Genomic DNA, 18,885 nt, shown 5'->3' on the forward strand with positions numbered 1-18,885 from the left:
TCATTAACTTGTTGCTTTATGGCTTCACGTTCCCACGACGAAACTTGGCGTGGGCTCCGTTAAGTGGACGAGCGCATTCTTCGGTTAATATGCGATGCTTAGCCACCATAGTGTTTGTCGATTTGCCCATAACATCCAAAAGCAGTATTTTTATTCTCTGAGGAGACTTTAGTCCGCTTTTTGCTTACTCATGGGGAGACTGTGTTTGACGTCGAAGGCTGATTCGACAACTATCGCCGTGGAGTAGATGCGGCAGAATCTGAGAGGAAAGGGCATTGCTGCTTTCCACAGTTTCCTCGATGTATGCGATCGTTGTGTTTTTATTCCTGACTGAAGTTTCTCAGGATTGCATTCTCTTTTCCTCGATGCAGTTAAGTAATTCCTCTTTCCAGGCTAATTTTGCAGTCTAGCAGCAGATGTTGGTCACCTTCCACGACGCCTTCTACACCTTCTGGTGTTTTGGTGCGGACTGAAATTATGATACTGTAGCATTGCTACATGCTGACTTGATCTTCAAGCACACTGAAGGCGGGGTGACGCAGAGAGCTCTGTGACAAAATCAGTTGCGCGTCAGGTCGATGATTGCGCAGTGTTGGCTCAGCTAATCCATGGCAATGATTACGTCGCGTGAGCGCTGATGCAGGACAACGAAGTTGGCAGGCCATATCCGGTCATGAACTGTAATTCTTGCCATACAGTTCCCAGTCGGCGTTGTTAGATATCTTCCAGCTGTCTCAATTTAGGAGCCGTCCCATACAATCTTGATTTTCTTCTATTGCACCGCGAAGGTTCCAGTGATGATGAAGTAGTTGGCTCTTGTCCCCACTAAAGCAGTAACTTCGTAGTCGTGGACAAGCACGCCGAGGTCGGTGGCTCTTCGCCTTTCGTTGCAGTTAGACCGTGGCGTTCTAGCCCGGCTGCGTCGTGTTAACCCGGTGCTATGATGTCACCTTTTAGGACTTTCTTGAAGAGGTGTCTGCATGCCCTTGAGGCGTCGTCTAGATCGCGATGTGTCGATGCGGCATGGTCGAGGAGCTTCTTGAAACCTTATTGTCGGCGGCGGAGGATATTCGCCATTTCGATGAATAGCAGCCGCCCCTCCACCACTTGCTGCTTTGTCATCCCGATATGGGCCTACAGACCGGCGAAAGCTGGTCATTTGCTCCACCGGCGCTGCGGCAACAGGTAGCGTCCAGACGAAAGTGAAGGGGAAGGTCGTTGGGGTGTCCGCTGCTTTGCGGCAGTCTAGTCGGTGGTGTCATATGGTCGCTCGCCAACCAGCGGAGGCGGCGCATTGACGGCGAAGCCTCGTAGTCCCATCTCACGTTGTGGGCATCGGTGATGGACGTTACCTGCTTCTCTTCAGTGATATCAAAGCGGCGGTAGTCGGGAGCGCACGAAACGTCCGTCCTTGTTTTAATGCTGCGCGGAGTGATGGGTGGGTGTGCTGACGACGGCGGTTGACGAGAGAAGTGCGGCGTTACAGGGTCCTAGCGCTTGCGGGGAGGGGTAAAATGACGGTGGACTACGGTGGCGTAGGTCATCGCTTCCGGCGGAGGCTGCGGTGATTCAGGGTCTCCAAGTGACTGTTGAATTTGCTCTCGGACGATGTCAGCGACTAAGGGTACTTGAGGCTGCGTCTAAGGGAGCAACCTGCGCACTTCTTCACGTACAACGGTTTGGATTGTCTCTGGGATCTCGTTGGAGCCTACAGCTTGGTTATTGCTCTTCACCGAAAGCCTTCGGCGGTTATATCGGCAATTGCGCATTTCCGGGGTCTTCTCAATTCCCGTAGCATTAGCTAAAAATTCTGCCATGACCATGCGCAGATGGCGAATCTATCCGGCGTAAGGCTCTTGCTTCACACCACGCACGAGGAAGCGAACTTTCTTGTATTCAGACATGTCCGGGTCGGCGTGACGGAACAGGTGGGTAAAATTTCCGTACAGATCTAGATGCTTCGTTTGGGAGCAATTCTGGCGACATTCCAGTATCGCTTCAGCCCTCTTTCTGCGGACGACGCTCTTGAAGGTGATCAAGTAGGTGTTGTATGTAGGGTCAGACATTGTCAGGGTTGACTCACGATTCTTGAACCACATCCGGGCGGCGTCTTCCAGGGAGAAGTGTGCATGCTGCACCTTGTCGTCGGAGTTCCAGTTGTGGAATGAGCGACGCTTCGGCATGTTTCCAGCCAGTTTTCTGACTCTTAAAACGATGACCCGCGAAAGGCCGGTGGATCCCTTGGCGGTTGCACCACGATGAGGGACACGGGGGCATCCATTGTGGTTGTTGACTTTACCTTGGTTTCAATGGTTTTCTCGGTAGGAATTGGTATTCCGGTAACAATCCTTGCAGGCTGCCGTCCCTGGACGCTAGTCCATGGTCCATCTGTGGTCGCTGGTCCATGGTGAAGTTGGCTTTGTTTTCACGGTTCGGGCTTGGATCACACCTTTGCGGGGGCGTCCGGCACGTGAACGCAAAGCACCTCCGCCAGATGCCGCGTTGTAGTGACGCTCAAGAAAACAGTAGCAAAAACTATGAATCACGAAAGTAACTCTTTATTGGGCAAAGCTATTCTTAGAAAAAAGTCAGTCAAGCAAAACAACAGCGTGGAACATAGTTGGCGATCATCGAAAATCTGATGTGGAGGTCAAGCGCGCCGGCTTTTATGCATGACTCGTTCCACGGTTTCAGCGTAATCAGTGGTTCCCGCGCGCCTTTCATAATGTACTACACTATTCGTGTCGCATATACAACTTGATTACACTATGTTGGGTGAGAACATAAAGAACAGATAGAATCAACGATAACATTCGCTCGGTTCCAAATCATGTAGGCCCGTCTTGCGCTGAGCGATAGCGTTTAGTTGTTAGTGGGTGAAACGCAATCCCCGTGAAAAGAATAAATGAGAGAGAGAGAGAGAGAGAGAGTAAAACACCTTTATAATAATATTTAAATGGCGAGAGCAGTGTGGGAGCAACCCTCAGTCCAGGGTCCCTAAGATGATTCCGGCGATGTTTCGAGCCCGTTGTATCACAGCTCGGAGGACCTCGGGAGGTCCGTCGCGGAGGGCATCGTCCCACAGCTCTTTGTTGCGTAGGGGGTAAAGGAGAGTTGGCAAGGGAGGAAAGAGGTTTGCAGTGCACTCAATCGTGACGTGGAAGATTGTGGGCGAGCTGCCACAGCCAGGGCAACGATCTGCATATCAGTGTTGGTAGAATTTATTGAGAGAGACAAGATTTGGAAAAGTTGCGGTTTTTAACTGGCGTAATACCACTGCTTCCTCCCGCGAGAAGGACGGCGGTGGTGCGGCGTGGGTGCGACGAATGCGTGTATAATGACGGAGTATGTCTTTGTAACGGAGCAAGGGATCCCCCCACTCTGAACTGGTCGCCTCACCACGCCGAGTCGCCCGGAGGGAAATCTCTCGGGCAACCGTATGTGCGCGTTCGTTACCCGGCAGCGAGGTATGACCAGGGGTCCAGAGTAAGTGGATGCAGGGAGGTGTGGTTGGTGTATTTTGTGGGATCTCTTTGAGAATTTGGTGCGCCGCTCTCGGGATGCCATGTCCTGATAGGAACGTCCGGCATGCCTGTTGCGAGTGCGTCAATATATACACTTCCTCAGGAACACGAATGGCGTATCGAATTGCAAGAGCAACACCGAGAATTTCTCCGTAAGCGGCATTTGTTCCGCGCATTGCAGCAGAGTCTCTCAGGGATTCGGTGCCGCATACGTGTCAATATTAAGAAGAGCGCATTTCACGGCTCTACAATAAAGACTCTTTGGAATTACAACTCCGTATACTTAATTTAGATGAGAACACAGAAAAAAATAACAAATATTCGTTGCGAGTAGTTTCTGGGATCCAAACAATAAGCTTTCCTAAACAGTGGAGGCAATGCTTAGGAAAGATGAATGATGACTCGAGGGAGTTAGCTGAACTTCCTGCTGACTCGAGGGCGTTCATATAACAAGATTTTATAAAGCACGGTTTGGTAGCAATGACTCGGTTAGCTTTCCTCATCTGGGTATGCTTGGCCGCAAGGTAGTCTGGGTCGGGAACCTTCAGCTGCAAATGTTTTACACGTTGCATTTGTATCTCTTTCGCTAGCTCATTTATTTTGTTGAGCAAAGCAAGAACTTGAGCATGCTCCTCGTTATAACTGCACGGGTACTACGTTTATGTGAGAAAGTTGTATATAGTGCCCTGTCAGAGACTATGAAATTCTTGTCAAGAGCGGAAATTCAAGCGGCAGAACAATCCTTTATTTATGTGAAATACGCGGAATACCAGCGTTGTCAGCTGAGGAATTCTATGCACTCTGGTGTGTGGACAGACTCGACTATTGTCACGCTTCAGCCGCTTCTTGACTGTGATGGACGATTAGATCCCAAGCCGAATATCAAATTTCAACGCACCGGAAACTAAAAATTTTACACAACATAACCACGAAAAATTTGTTTAATGGATCTCACCGTCGATGCTGTTCATTGCAGACTGCTGCAAGATGGGGCGCAAGATGTATTAGCCGGTTTGAAGGAAAGATTCCTTACTCCAAAATCAAGGATACGTGCCAAGGGAATTTTAGTTATTTATTTCTTATTTACAGATACTGCAGGCCCTTCTCGGGAACATGCAGGAGTGGATGCTAAGATTACAAACAATAGAAGTAAATTTAAACTAATTACTTGACTTAATTGCAAAGATATAATACATACAAAATTGAAAAAAAAAACATGGCAATACACTAAACATAGATGACATAAATGAATACTCGAACAAGGTTATACTATTAACTAAAGGTGTACACCGCTTGGACTCGAATTTCAACAAAAGTTGATATTACTTATACATTGAACAAATGATTCTAACGAGGAATCAATACGTTATCTGAGGAGTTCACTGCCTCCTCATATAACGTAATCCAATATTAAATTGCGCGAGGAAATAAAGAGAACTTGTGAACATTGATGTGGCTGACTGGCAGTCTAATAGTTTTACTGTGGTGCGTTCTCTCAGATCGTTTGAAAGGATCCTGAAGATATCGTTCCCGTGATACCTTAAAGTTCTCGTGATAAAGTTGGTAAATAAATGTTAATCTAGATAATATCCTGCGCTGCTCAAGTTTTTGTAGGTTGACCCTATTACGTAAGTGGCTGACACTAGAGTGACGGGAGTAAACAGAATAAATAAAACGCAAAGCTAAATTCTGTACTCTTTCGATTTTGTTAATCAGGTATTGTTGGCAGGGGCTCCAAATAACCGATGCATACTCCAATTTGTATCGTATTAGCGCTTTGTAAGCATTTAGTTTCACTGCAGGAGGGGTATTACGCAGTTTCCTTTTAAAAACGACAATTTCTGTAGTGCACCCCGACAGACATTTTCATCATGCGGTTCCCAATTAAAATTACTGGTAAGTGTGATGCCTAAATATTTAACTTTGTCAGTTCTTGTGATGGTAACGTTACCTAAAGAGTAAGTAAAGTCAAGGGGCTTCTTTTTGTTGCTAAACGTAACGGCGGCTGTTTCGGAAGTGTTTATTCTTAAGCCCCACCTTGCGCACCATGCATCAATAGAGTGTAAAGAATTCTTCAATTTAATTTGGTCATCTCAATTATTTATGGCTGTGTATACAACACAGTCGTCTGCAAATAGCTTAATCTGGATTGGTGGTTCGACGCAGAGATGAATATCATTAATATATACCAAGAAAAGGAGGGGCCCGAGGGCCGAGCCCTGCGGAAAACCCGAGTACACACCCAAATCTTCGGCGACACTCCCATTTATGGCAACACGCTGCTTTCTTTCTCTTAAGTAAGTTTCAATCCATGCCATTACTTCCTGTTTAATGCCAATTGTCTTTAGTTTTGTTAATAAATCTCTATGAGGAACAACATCAAACGCTTTTGAAAAATCCGAAAAATAGCGTCTGTTTGGCCTTTTATATTGAGTGAACCAATTAATTCATAAGTTATTTCAGCAAGCTGAGGTACTGTAGGTAAGCGAGATCTAAAGCCATGCTATTGCGGATAAAGCAAATTATTATTTTCTAAGTAAGTAATAAAGGCTTAAAGATAACGTATTCGAACATTGTACAACAGGTACTAGTTAAAGACACGGGCCTGTAGTTGTTAATTTCAAGAGGAGAGCCAGATTTGTGCACTGGAATCATTTTTGCCTAGCACCAATCATCAGGAATTCCTGCAGAATATGACGAAAGCATGAGGCAATACTTGTTTACGCTGTTACTGTCCCGTTTCTCACCGACAGGCTTCCAGGATCAAGTCCTTCGACATTGTTTGCCTGAACTTCGCCGACACCTCATTGGCCACTGATGACAAATCAGTTTACATTCTAATGAACAACCTTAGCAGCAATAAAATCTATTCATCAGGCGCAAGCTCGGAATCTGACCACTAACTCACTTATACTGGCCTTCAAGAGGTTCACAGCAAAAATAAGAGTGCCCAGTGTCGTCAGTTCAGATGACGCTTGGCATAACAGCCTTACATTTACGGGCGCAAACCAAGAATTTCAGCTTCTGCCACCACTATGTTCTTCACGTTAGCAATAAAACTGCTCTGCTCCACATGAGTTGCATGGAATTCAGTGTCATGTCGGGGTGGTTCAAGCGCTGTCTACGGGTGGGTTTTGGGAACCCCTCGCAGGTTCTGTAAAACGAGCATTGAGAATCACTTCAAGCGCCTCTGTCACTTTAGAGGCACCATGATGCTCTGTGAAATCGAAGCCGTTATATCTCCAGGTGAACCACCTTCATTGATAGCACGATACCACTTTCGCTGCCAGAGTTGTTTCGGCTTTTTTATTCGCGCTGGCGGCTACCTGGATGACCCTACTACCCGCGATGGTTCAACTGACATAATCAGCTAAGCATACAAATAAGTCGCAGTTTAGCCCTAAAGGCGAAGCATTGATTGCGATAACACTCTATTAGACTGTTATACGTAGTAAGGATAGAAGCTTTCGCGGCCGCAGACACTTGTTAACCTTCGCGTGCTACCATCCCGTGATAACAAGCATAATGCGAGGCGCTTTTTTATTGCGTCACTGGACCAGACGCTGCTTTCTTCGAGTATGAGCCAGTGCAACGAGCCGCTTAAGCCTTTCGCCTTAGAAAGTCATGGGCACTTGCGTATCCCTACGTGCATAAATGAAAAAAAAACATTGTAGTGCTTTCCTGATTGATCTTTTTACGACACCTAATGGTATTTTATTCACGTTGCCTACTCTCATTTCACGCATTACGTGCTTCGGCCTCGTTCGTGTACATCCCCGTCCAAAGGAGCCTGGAAGGTTCGTTCATCGGATCGCACGACAGAACTCACCTAAATCGCTGATCCTGCTGGCAGCGCTGTGAGGTGCGGTGCTTTATGTTGAACGGCCACCGAAGCGGTCTGCCTCCGGGACTAAGTGACTTTTTGTACCCTCGCCGTCAAAGGTTCGTCCATCGAAAGTCGCTAAAATCACCGAACTGACTGGCAATGGGCGAGTGCCGTCAGTGCCTTCAAAGAGGGCGATGCAGTATGGGAACGCTAGCATGATGAGTAGCATCGGAGCCAGCTGTAGAAGAAGAGGGCGAATCCGCGAGCAGTTGCAAAAGCGCTTCTCTGTGACCTCGTGACTTATTGTACCGACTCCTGCCACACCACGGGATTTTCCGTTTCATGAGCGATATAATGCTTTCGCATTAAAAAGGAGGTAATGCGTGACTACTAGAGCAATAAGACCTCTTCAATCAAGCCCAGAAGTTCGTTGCTGTTACTCATAGGGCCTCCTTCTTTTTTTTTCTTTTTTTTTCATTCTTACTTGTCCTTATCTCGTTCCGAAGCAGATCAGCTCTTTGCAATAATCACCGCGTGCTCTTCGCACCGCTTATTCGTCTCCATTCTTTGACAGCTCACACTTTGAGGCAGCGTGTTAGACTGCACTATATCTCTGGGACCGGCCCATTCCCCGCTTGTATTCCAAAGTTGGAGTGGCCTATTATAGAAATTTTAGTTCCTGCAGACGTTATTTTTTGTTCATTTTTGATTTACGTCTCTGCTATTCTTCCCGTCTTTCGTTTCCACCAACCCTTGCTCCAGTGCAGGGCAGCAAAACCGAAGCTCTTCCGGTTAAGCTCCCTGCATTTCCCACCCGATTTCTCGCCCTTACGCTACGTAGAAGTTGTGCGACTTTCTACAGCCTTCACGATCGCCCAAGTTAATCAGCTTTAAACATTTATTCACAGAGTATAACTACCATCATCGCTTGACAATACAGTGACAATACAATACAAAACATAACCTAGCCAGTGGTACGTACGAGCGCGGAACACCTAGTCACTGATGACGCCACAGTGTGTTTCCCTAGCTTTCGTCTTGTTCACTACCTATGCAGAACATTAAAATCCGCACGTTGTAGGCTTGTGTAGATGACGCCATACAACATTACGGCGGCGTCGCCATACTGTTGTCATCACAAACACGTATGCTCGCGACTCACACGCGCCCAACTACTCAGTTTAAACACCGTGGTCCACACGGTGTCGCTTTGCTTAACTCCGCACAACGCTGAATTGCTAAGTACTTGCAAGATGCTTCGCATAAACACCGGTTCCTGTATTATACCTAAGGGCATGCTTTCGAATTAAAAAAAGAGACCGGTTCCTACTGTGCGCCGAGCCTGCATCATTTATTTTCTTCGTTTAACTTTGTTTTTCTTTCAACAGCTTGGTTTGACGTTAGCTGGGACACCCTATGTATATCTGGAATTGTGCGTAGGCACTTTTTTTGAAGGCAGTATTCTGGAATTTGCATCCGGATATAATAATGAGATTTGCGTCATGTCATCAAACAGGTCACTGCGCCTATCGTCTACTTATAGAATAGTTAAAACTGAAGAACCGCCGAGAAAATGGGCCTTCTTTGTGACCTGAAGCCTGTCATTGAGAGCGCGTTTTAGAGCCTACGTCACGTAACCTGCGATTAGTTAGCTTTCCTAGATCCGCCGGGCTCATCATCAAACTCTCGACTCGGGCCACAACATCGTTTATGAGTTGTTGGATCACTGCCGCAGCTTTGGCAAGGACCTCGCTGCGCGTGGTGCCGCTCGGTCCGCCCACGCAAACAGCTTTGCTGTCTTTGTCTACAAGTGACCCAGCAAAAAGATTCTGATCATCGGCTCGTAATGCCACTGTAGTAGAATGGAGCTCTCCAGATGTATCGAACCGTCGCCTGCGAACTATGGAACTCTCCCAAAGCTCCAGCTACCATATGGCCCTTCCCGCTGCGATGCAACAATATCGTGTTTGTTGTGGCTGGGCCTAAAATTTACAGATCTACTCAACCTTCATTGAGAGGAGTGATACACGTACCTGCGACAGCAGCGAAAATTAGAGTCTGTCGGACGTCTATGCATCTCTCCCCGCTGTCACGACCAGCGCCTTCTATACTTCACACCATGTTACATCACCTAGATTCAAAATTATTCCCGGTGACAAAAGTGCTTCAACTGTGGCCATACGGTTCACAAGTTCAAAAAGCGACACGTCCACTAATGCATTTCCTGAAGTCGACTCACTTGAGTAGGCTAGACAGTGTCGTTCTCCACTCGAGACAAAATCGCACTCTCAGTGTTCTCTCCCATTTCATTCTCATTACCCCCTAGCCTTCTTTCACTCGCGTACGATGGCAAACCACACTGTCGTCTGGTTAACCTGCCTGTTTTTCTTTCACTGTTATGTCTCCCTCTCTCTGATCTCAGTTGTCACATACGACTGATTGATAACAAATTTACCTGGAGTGAAATTTTGTTCGCGGACGTAATGGACAAGCTCTGAGGCCCTGCGTAATGTATAGCGAGCTTTCCGCTCGGTTTCAAAGCAGTGCTTGGAGACTTCTCTAAAAGTGACATACATCAGCAGCAAAATTACCTAGAGGAAATAATTTTGACGTCTTGTATCACAAAGTGCGTCACATTTTATTCCGGTTGCAGCTGAGCGGATTTTGCGACATGATTTTCGACCTACTTGTGTTCATTTCAGATCACCATAGCGCTCCCGAATGTGGGTGAGCGCTGGCTTGTAGATCTCATCGAAGCCAGTAATTTCGGGCAGGACGCGCTCGTAGTAGCTGCTCAGCTTCTGAAACTTTGCCTTGTTGAAGAAGCGCATCTGAAATTTGAAAGTAGAATAGGAATAGAAATTACGGTGCCTCGTTTGAGGTGCTGGAAATGTTAAAAGCAATTAGAGTGCTGGGAACCACTTGACCCATTTTCATTTTTGAACAGATATTAAATTGCCGGTGACAAAAAGCGTTGTTATTGCTTTTCAGATTTGTTTAAGGGGGATTAGGACGTTACTTCCAAGACCGTTCGCAGTATTCCTGTAGATAAATAAAAAGATTCGTTAATGATCTTTCAATTATGCACTTTAGTGTTGGACTTGCGGAATCGAAACCGAGGCCCTGGGAACTCACGTTTGCTCAACAGAAACTGAAATATTGCACCACTTTCAAGATATCCAGCCCTGAAATCTCCTAGCAAGTGAACAGGTGTTCTGGCTTGGTCTTAAAAGTGTGTGCTAAACATTTCGGAATGATCTTAACTGAAACACAAATGGAATTTTTAGCAGATGTTGGAGATTGACATATATAGCCTTGACATTACTGCTAAATAGATGCGACTCCACTACATTTCGTCTTTTATTCGTGAATTGAAACTCCTGCCCTGAAGTGAATAAGTTGAAACATAACCAGTCAATCTCTTTAACTAGCCACCTGCACATAACGATTTGTCGCGCATGTAACAGCCTCCTCTTCAAGTAATTTATTTGAATAACTCTAACTGCGCTACCTGCGCCATGCAATAGAAAAAAATAATTGTTAAAAATCAAAAAGTTAGCATAGTCATTGTACTCGCGTTCGAGAAAGCACGCTATGCCATGCTGTAGTCAAATGCTTCGTGGTTTTGCCAAGCACCACGCCGTGCGCTCGTTAAAAATTAGAAAGAATTCACGAAGGCTGGAAATGATCGAAGTATGCAATCTTTATTAAAGTCAGTTGTGATAGAAATTACAATCGATAAAAGTTAATTGCAATCGCGATGGAAATTTTTAATCTCTGTGGCTTAACTGTGTTGCGGTGTTGTCGAGCCTGGTCACATACTAGATCCACCAGCATGGAGCACTTCAGAGAGAAAGGGCCGATTTAAGCGTCAAGATATCGCTACGAAAGAGGCACCACCAACTTATAGCCGAGCGTGTATTGTAACTTAAGGAAACTGATAATTAAATTTCGCGCTTGAATTTCACCCTAACCTTGTTACCTTCTCGTGTGGACGATACAGATAATGTTAAGTTAAATGGGCCCTACGCTGAGAAGTACATACAAAGAGGTGGTTAATACGAGTACTCTTTTGAGGCATTCATCTGAACCAGCGGAACAATTACTCAAGATCGATTAGTTCACTAGTTCATCCACTTACTCTTTCATGCCTTCTTCCTTAACAATACCTGACGTTTCCTGCGTGCGTTCTAAGTTTTCATCCAAGTTCTCTTGCAATGTATGATGCAGTTTCTGTGGCGCACATGATTTCTGAACGGGAAAAGCTGACCTAGTTTTAATACCAGCTTCACCTTGAAACTGTACTTCTTCCTAATGTTGGGGTGGTGGGGAAGAGGACACGTCTCCTGTTTTATGAGACCTTACATAGACTTCAAAGTAAGCCGCTGCTCATTCTAGCGGCCGCATATAAGCACAACGTCTTCGAACACTGTAGGGGCGCTTGCCTTGGACAAAGCGACTTTTTCTTTAAGAGGACAGGCCCAAGCGTAGCTTGTGCTTTCGCTTTCAAAATTTTTTGGGTTATTACTTCACTGAAAATTACGATGAGGCAATAATTAAAGCTTCATTGCCCTCTATGCTTTCTAAAAAGCCCCAAAGGCGCACGTACACTGAAGGGTACGTCGACAAGAAGCGCATATCTGTAGTCCACAAGCTTGGTACACTCAGACGTAGATTTACGCAGAGAATGACATGGGTGCAGCAATATTCAGAATTCAGTGAACTGCACAGGCGTGTCGAAAGGAGCCACAGCTACAATCCAGAAGTTATATGTTTGAAATTTAGGTGCTTGTATCCACAACACCGAGAGAGAACTCTGGAAATGTACTGCACTCGGGTGTTCGCTTTAACAGTGGTCCCCTCTCGAGATTACGACTAAGAACAAGCTTCAATAATACATTTAATTTCTCCGCGAATCAATATTCCAGGTCTCTAATTTCCTATATGTGATCTGGCGCAGCCTTAGTAACCAATCAAGTTCTGACATAAGCGCTTCTCGAAATATTTATTACGCGATGGTAGCAAATTAAGAGGATAACATTCAAATTAAGGATAACATTCCATCATTCATGTTTACTTCATAGCGCACTCTTCATTATTAAGCATTAAAAAATTATATTTCGTACTTGAAATTATTGCCCCTACGATGCTTTTGCGACGAACATCGCGTAGGCGGTGACGACTGTGCGTTGAAAAACATTGTATCGAAACCGAAAATGTAGCGAACAGCCGAACCCCTTAGGAAACAACTTGCTTTATTTAAGGGATCATGCCCTCGATGGCATACAACGGCTGCAGCAAGGATCTATACCTAGCGCTGGTTTTTCACTGTGAAATTCAGTAGCGAACGCAGCTGTTAACCAGCACGTAAGTGACTGTGGCTATACATATTGACGCGTGACCTTGATTCGCTTCCTGCGGTAACCGCTTTTCACTGGCTAAGAAATATTCAGCGTTACCGCTCTGGGTAAGACGCGCCTGCATGTATCGGAAGTTTCTCGAACGTTATCGATGGTTCTATCCGTTGTCACGCAACCTTGCGTAATCAGGTTGCGTGCGCGAACCGAATTGTGTAGTATTTATTTTCTGGTACGCACGCGTGTACCAGCGATTACTCTAGAACTCTCGATGACTCGCGTATAAAAGCCGACACGCTTGACCCGCAGAACGCATTTCGACGATCCGCGACTGCGTTCGCCGCTGTCGTTGTGCTTCCAGTGTCACCTGCTTTTGTGGGCCTGGTTCCGGACAATAAAAAAGATAACTTCCTTATTCAAAGTTACGCCACTGCGTTCTTCACCGTCGCTATTACGCGACAACATATGCCGTTTCGTCTTGCGTGTGTTGTGACTCCAGCAACGTGAGCGCCGGCGTAGGAGGCCGTCGACGGAGCCCGCTCCAGCAGCCTCCACGACCGGGTGAGGGTGGAGGGAGAAGAGGAGTGCTCTGCCTAAAGAAAGCTCCACCGAAGGAGATGGCTCAGCGTATACACCTTTACACGTGCCAAAGTTCTCACGCGACCGTCGGTGCGTATATCAGAAAGCTGTAATAGCATTTGGCGACAAACTGACGCCCCGACTCAGTTGCGCAATAGCACGTGCCCTATGCATAGGTACTTTTGCAACCGCGATGAAAGTCCGACCCCCAACCACGACGAAAGCGAGCGAACGTGACCAAGAAACACATTGGCTTTAACGTTTCATGTTAAACTACAACGAAACGTGTGGAGAATTGATGGCATCTATGCGTAGGTTTAGCCTTTTAAAGCAAAGCTTAATTTTTCTAGGATGTTATTGGCCTGTACACCTTTAAGCTAAATACAAGCAAAAGGGGGTATCTGGGCTATTAAAGATTCGCTTTAAAAGGCGGTCCTCATGGTAGACGCCAATATTTTACAGGCATCCTTATCGTTTAACGTGGGGAAAAATCGTGCCCTTGTTACCTTACTGTCATTGTTATGGTGCGCCAGGTATATGAAAGCAGTTCATCATTTCCAAGCTTCTCAGTTGTCGACGCGTCCTATCGTGGACGGCCTTACCTGCACGTAACTAATATTGCTATAGATAAGTTTTCTTTTTTTCTTGTTATCAAAGAACTCGACGTGCACCTATTATTCCACGACATTTGTATTCCGTTCAATTCCATAATTTTTGCTTACGTTATTTGTTTCCATTGCTAAAAATACAATGGCGGGGGCTAAGATAAAAGCTGCAGTGAGGCAACTTGAGGTGCCCTTAGCGCCGTGTTACATGGTGGCAGTGAGTCGCGCAATCAACTGTATGCAGAAAACATTACATATAAATATTAAGTAAAATAACTAATCAATTCCAGAGTATTTTCCATAGGGGAACAAAAATATTGGATAATGGCAGGTAAAAACAATGCAGATAGTACACAGCACCATATTATATACACTTGGCAATACGTAAATAAAAGCGAAATCACGTGCACTTGACGATGCATAATTAAAGGTAAAAAGAAATGGTGCTCGATTAATTTTGGAATCGTTAGAAGAATGAAAAAGATGAGGAAAAATTATGTCATTACAAACATTTAACGAGACGCATATGTGAATACAGGTGAAAAATAAATTAAGCTTGATTCATTAATTAGGGGAACGTTCTCATAAGTGACAACAGTTCTGACCGTGTTATGTTAATGATGTCAATGCAGGCGTCAGGAAATGAATTAAGCAGTCTGTGTAATTTATTTTTCGTCATTTGCAAGCCAAAGTTGGTTCTTGAAGGGGGTATAGGCCAATATTTTCCATGACGGGTAACACAGGTAGCTGTCTTTTTTTGAAGAGAAGCAATTTCATTAAATACGCTGTTTTCAGAGTTTGAGTTTGAGTACCATATACGAAGAAGAGAGCGGTTGTATAGGAAGTAGGTTGTGGGTATGTTGTAGTGTTTAGAGAGGTGTTCACAGTGACTGTATGGCACGTTTGCTATGATACGTATGATATTATTCTGTAGTAAGTGTAGTTCCCTGAGATTAGATTCAGTTGTTATGCCCCACACTGGGTGTGTATAATTAATGTGTGATGGAAACAATGAGTGGTAAATTAATATTTTTACGGATCTTGGCAGACGATATCTATTCTTGTTTGGCATGCCTGTGATACGGCTGAGCTTTTGTACTACAGAGACTACATGGCGATAACAGTGTAGCGTACTAGAGATGTACCTAATACTTTAAATTCATTGACTATTTCTATGCTCCATTTGTTCTTCTCTAAACTGTGGCTTTGTGGAATCTTCGTGCCTTTCGTATAAAAAATTATGGCTTTTATCTAAATTGAATTTAATTTTAGATAATTTTCTGTAGACCATGTGGATATGTTCTGGAGAAACTCGTTTGCGCTGTTTATTAAAGTAGTGTAACACGCCGATGAAATAAACACACTAGTATCGTCTGCATATATGATAAATTTTGCTTTTGGGTAGATCAGAACAGCATCGTTTATGTATAAGTTAACAAGAAGCGGACTAAGAATACTTCCTTGCAGGACTCCTGTTTTTATTTCTCCAGAAAACAATTTAAAGTTATTTTTCGGCACACATTGCAGTCTTTTTTATAAATATGACTTAATTAACTGCCGTCGGAGGCCCCTCATACCATACTTCTCAAGCTTTGTTAATAATAAGTTATGGTTAATATGATGGAAGGCCACAGTAAAGTTTATAAATATACCTATTGTCAGTAGCTTCCTTTTAAAATTGTGCAGTATATGGTCTTTCTGGTCTGGAAGTGCTAACTGTGTTGACTCTTTTTTTTTTAAGCCATACTGACCTTTCGTGATAATGCGATATTTTTCACAGGAGGATGATAACTGAATCATTATGTTTTCAAGTACCTTAGAAAAGTGCGGCGAAATTGATATGGGGCAATAATTTTGAATATTGAGCCTGTCTGCCTTCTTGTATAGTCGAAGGACTTCAGCAATCTTCATTTTCTATGGAAAGATGCCTTAAGCAATAGAGCTATTATAGATATGGACTAGAATGCGGCTATATCATATATGACATATTTTATGGGTCTTATCTGCAGGTCGTCTGAATCACACATGTTAGAATTTTTCATCGCCATAAATACAGAGCAGACCTCGTCAACTTTATTTGGATGGAAAAAGATTGTGTTTGAGTTTCCAGGTAGGGATAGAGTGGTTTTTGGACGCTTCGCTTGTGTTTCTCTGTTCAGGAAGTATTCGTTAATCGCATTCACCATGTCTGTTTCAGAGAGTAATCGACCTTCTAGGGTAATTTTTTCAATAGGTTCTGTGCGCTGTGTCCGCTCCATTATATTATCAAGAACCTCCACAGATTTTCTGAGTTTCCTTTACACAAGAAAAGATATTGTAGATAATAGTTATCTCTGATTTTCCTTATTTTCTTGTTTAGACTGTTCGTGTAAACTTTAAATTCTTTCAGGTCAGCAATTTGACGAGTTTGAGTGAACCTGGCATATAACTTTTCGCGTTTCTTGATTTTCTTTAATAGCTCTCTTGTTATCTATGGTATTTCGCACGACTTGGGTTTATTTTGTTTATTTATTTATTTATTTATTTACAGCATACTGCAGGCCGTGTGGCCCAAGCAGGAGGGGCATGGTAACAAATAAAAGTACATGTATAAAAGGCAGAATTGCAAAAATATGAAATTCAAGAAATGAAACAATATAACACGAAACAGCAATGTTAGTTAAGAAATACTAATAATATGAGTTCGAATTGATTCAGGTGAGTTCAGATGACGGAATGGGATGAGGTTCCATTCTTCTATGGTTCGAGGAAAGAATGAAAATTTAAAGAGGTTTGTCCTGGCAACGTAAGGGGAGAGAGCGAGGGGGTGGGAATGATGGGTTTTCCTGGATGCGGAAAGTGTTATGTATGAACTAGGATCTAAAGAAAATTTACGGTTTATCAAGGAGTAGAGGAACTGCAGGCGCATTATTTTTCTCCTCGTTTGAAGGGTGTGAAAGCCATTTGTCCGCAGTAATTCAGAAACAGACGCTTCGCGGCCGTATTTAGAAAAAAATAAAACGTATGGCTCTTCTCTGTATCCTTTCAAGGGCGTAAATGTTGATTTTGGTAAACGGGTCCCAAATAACGCACGAGTATTCCAATTTGGGTCGAATAAACGGTGAAGGGTTTCTGATATACAACTAAAAATTTTGCAATTAATATATTGCAGGCTCTTTCCGCACTATTTTCCTCAAGTACGTCCATCCACCTTACTCGTTCTAACTCAGCTAGAAACGCTGCCATTGTATGGTCATTGATGTTCTGAAATAACCTAGTTATATTTTTGTTAAACTTTGTTAATTAGCGCTCGATAAAAATGCATATTGGATTCTGATCACAGAGCTTTTTACATATGAAGGATCATAATTTGAAATAAATAGATCTAATGTGGTCTCAGAGGACATTGTGATTCTAGTGCTCGATTCTCTAACATTTACGCAACCGTTCCACAACATTATATTTAATAGGTCATGCTGCCTAGCACTACATGCACTCATGCCAATGTTATAATCGCCACCAAGAATCACATTTTGCTTGTTTTCGCATGCATACGCCAACAGATGATCTACCAAAAGTGTAGATCATTTCATTAGTTCTACACGAGTATGCCAAAGATTTTGTTCATATTTTTGCATGTAGACACACGCGCGCATTCACGCACGCACGCACGCACACACACACACACACACACACACACACACACACACACACACACACACACACACACACACACACACACACACACACACACACACACACACACACACACACACACACACACACACACACACACACACACACACACACACACACACACACACACACACACACACACACACACACGGAGAGAGACGCACGCACACAGGCTCCGTATGTTGCTTACCTCGGGCACTCCAATAATGTCTGAGAAGAGGCAGAAATCAGCCAGCGTGACCTTGTCACCTGCGGCGAACTTGTCGTCACCGATAAGGTGCTCGAAGCCCTTGAGCACATTTTCTTCGAATGCTGCCACTTCTTCGCTCGTAGGCTTTCTCTTTTCAACTAAGAGGGGTCGCTGCGCAGAAACAAAACCCACATCAGTAATTGAAGGATCGATGCTTTTCAATTAAATGGAAACTCCAGGCGCATCTTGCCGTCGCGGTCACCATATAAAGTCCAAGGGCGATAACACCATCGCCCCGTATCGTATGCTGTATGCGCGAGCTAAAGCACGCGAGGGAAGCCAACGATCGGAGCTCAATCTGACGCACGCGCCGGAGGAAAGCGGTGAGCTCAAACGCACAGTCTTGCGTCATGCGAAAAGCGGCGGCGGGATGGGATGGAGAGAGGGGGGGGGGGGGGAGTCGGTGCTGCGTGGTGCTCCGGCTGCAACAGCGCATTTCGCGACGGACGCAACGGGAACTGGCGATCGCGGCTCAATCTCCTGCGCGAAACTATAGTGTCATTCGGAGCCACCCTGGCGCTACTTTTGTACTAGTATCTTCAGCTCGCGCCAGGTCTCGCACGCGCTTCTTTGGTTTGCTTGGTTTGGTATCGTTAGCGCTTGTTTCGACTGTCACGGCTTGCTATTTTTGTACTCTGATTGCGTACGCCATGCGGATTATTTAGTACATTCTGGAAGCCACGCGCTTGACCCGCAGATCAGAATTTACGACGTTCGCCAACTCCGGTCGGCGCTGTCGTTGTGCTTCAATATACCTTGTTTTGCAGGCACAAGTTCACCCAATGAAGAGTTAAATTTATAACTCACATTTTCTACGCTGTGTCCTTCTCAACTGGCACAGTCACGTGACAATATAATACAAAATAGTGTCAGCCAATTCTCTCTAAATAATGAGTGGGGGGAACCATTGGAAGTGCTTCGTCTGCCGCAGCTGCTAAGTTAGCTGCCCTAGCAGAGGCTCAAAACCACCACTGAGAGGACTCTGTCGTTCAGAATCAAACACTTTGCCAGAATATATCGCGAATTCAAAAATAAGAAGCTACGCTCATAATTAGCATCAGAAAGTATA

General features: G+C 44.6%; 1 protein-coding gene across 1 annotated transcript; it reads right to left on the reverse strand.

Annotated features, from left to right (window-relative positions):
- Positions 1 to 9,993: 9,993 nt before the first annotated feature.
- Positions 9,994 to 18,468, reverse strand: LOC142574748 (uncharacterized). The gene is made up of 3 exons (XM_075683767.1): positions 18,451 to 18,468; positions 17,757 to 17,927; positions 9,994 to 10,181 (listed from the first exon to the last, which is right to left on the reverse strand). Exons 1-3 carry the CDS (start codon positions 18,466 to 18,468, stop codon positions 10,044 to 10,046), a joined length of 327 nt encoding a protein of 108 aa, XP_075539882.1. The 3' UTR covers positions 9,994 to 10,043.
- Between the last annotated feature and the right edge of the window lie 417 nt (positions 18,469 to 18,885).

Source organism: Dermacentor variabilis, chromosome 3 (assembly GCF_050947875.1).
Source record: "Dermacentor variabilis isolate Ectoservices chromosome 3, ASM5094787v1, whole genome shotgun sequence".
Classification (NCBI taxonomy): Eukaryota; Metazoa; Arthropoda; class Arachnida; order Ixodida; family Ixodidae; genus Dermacentor; species Dermacentor variabilis.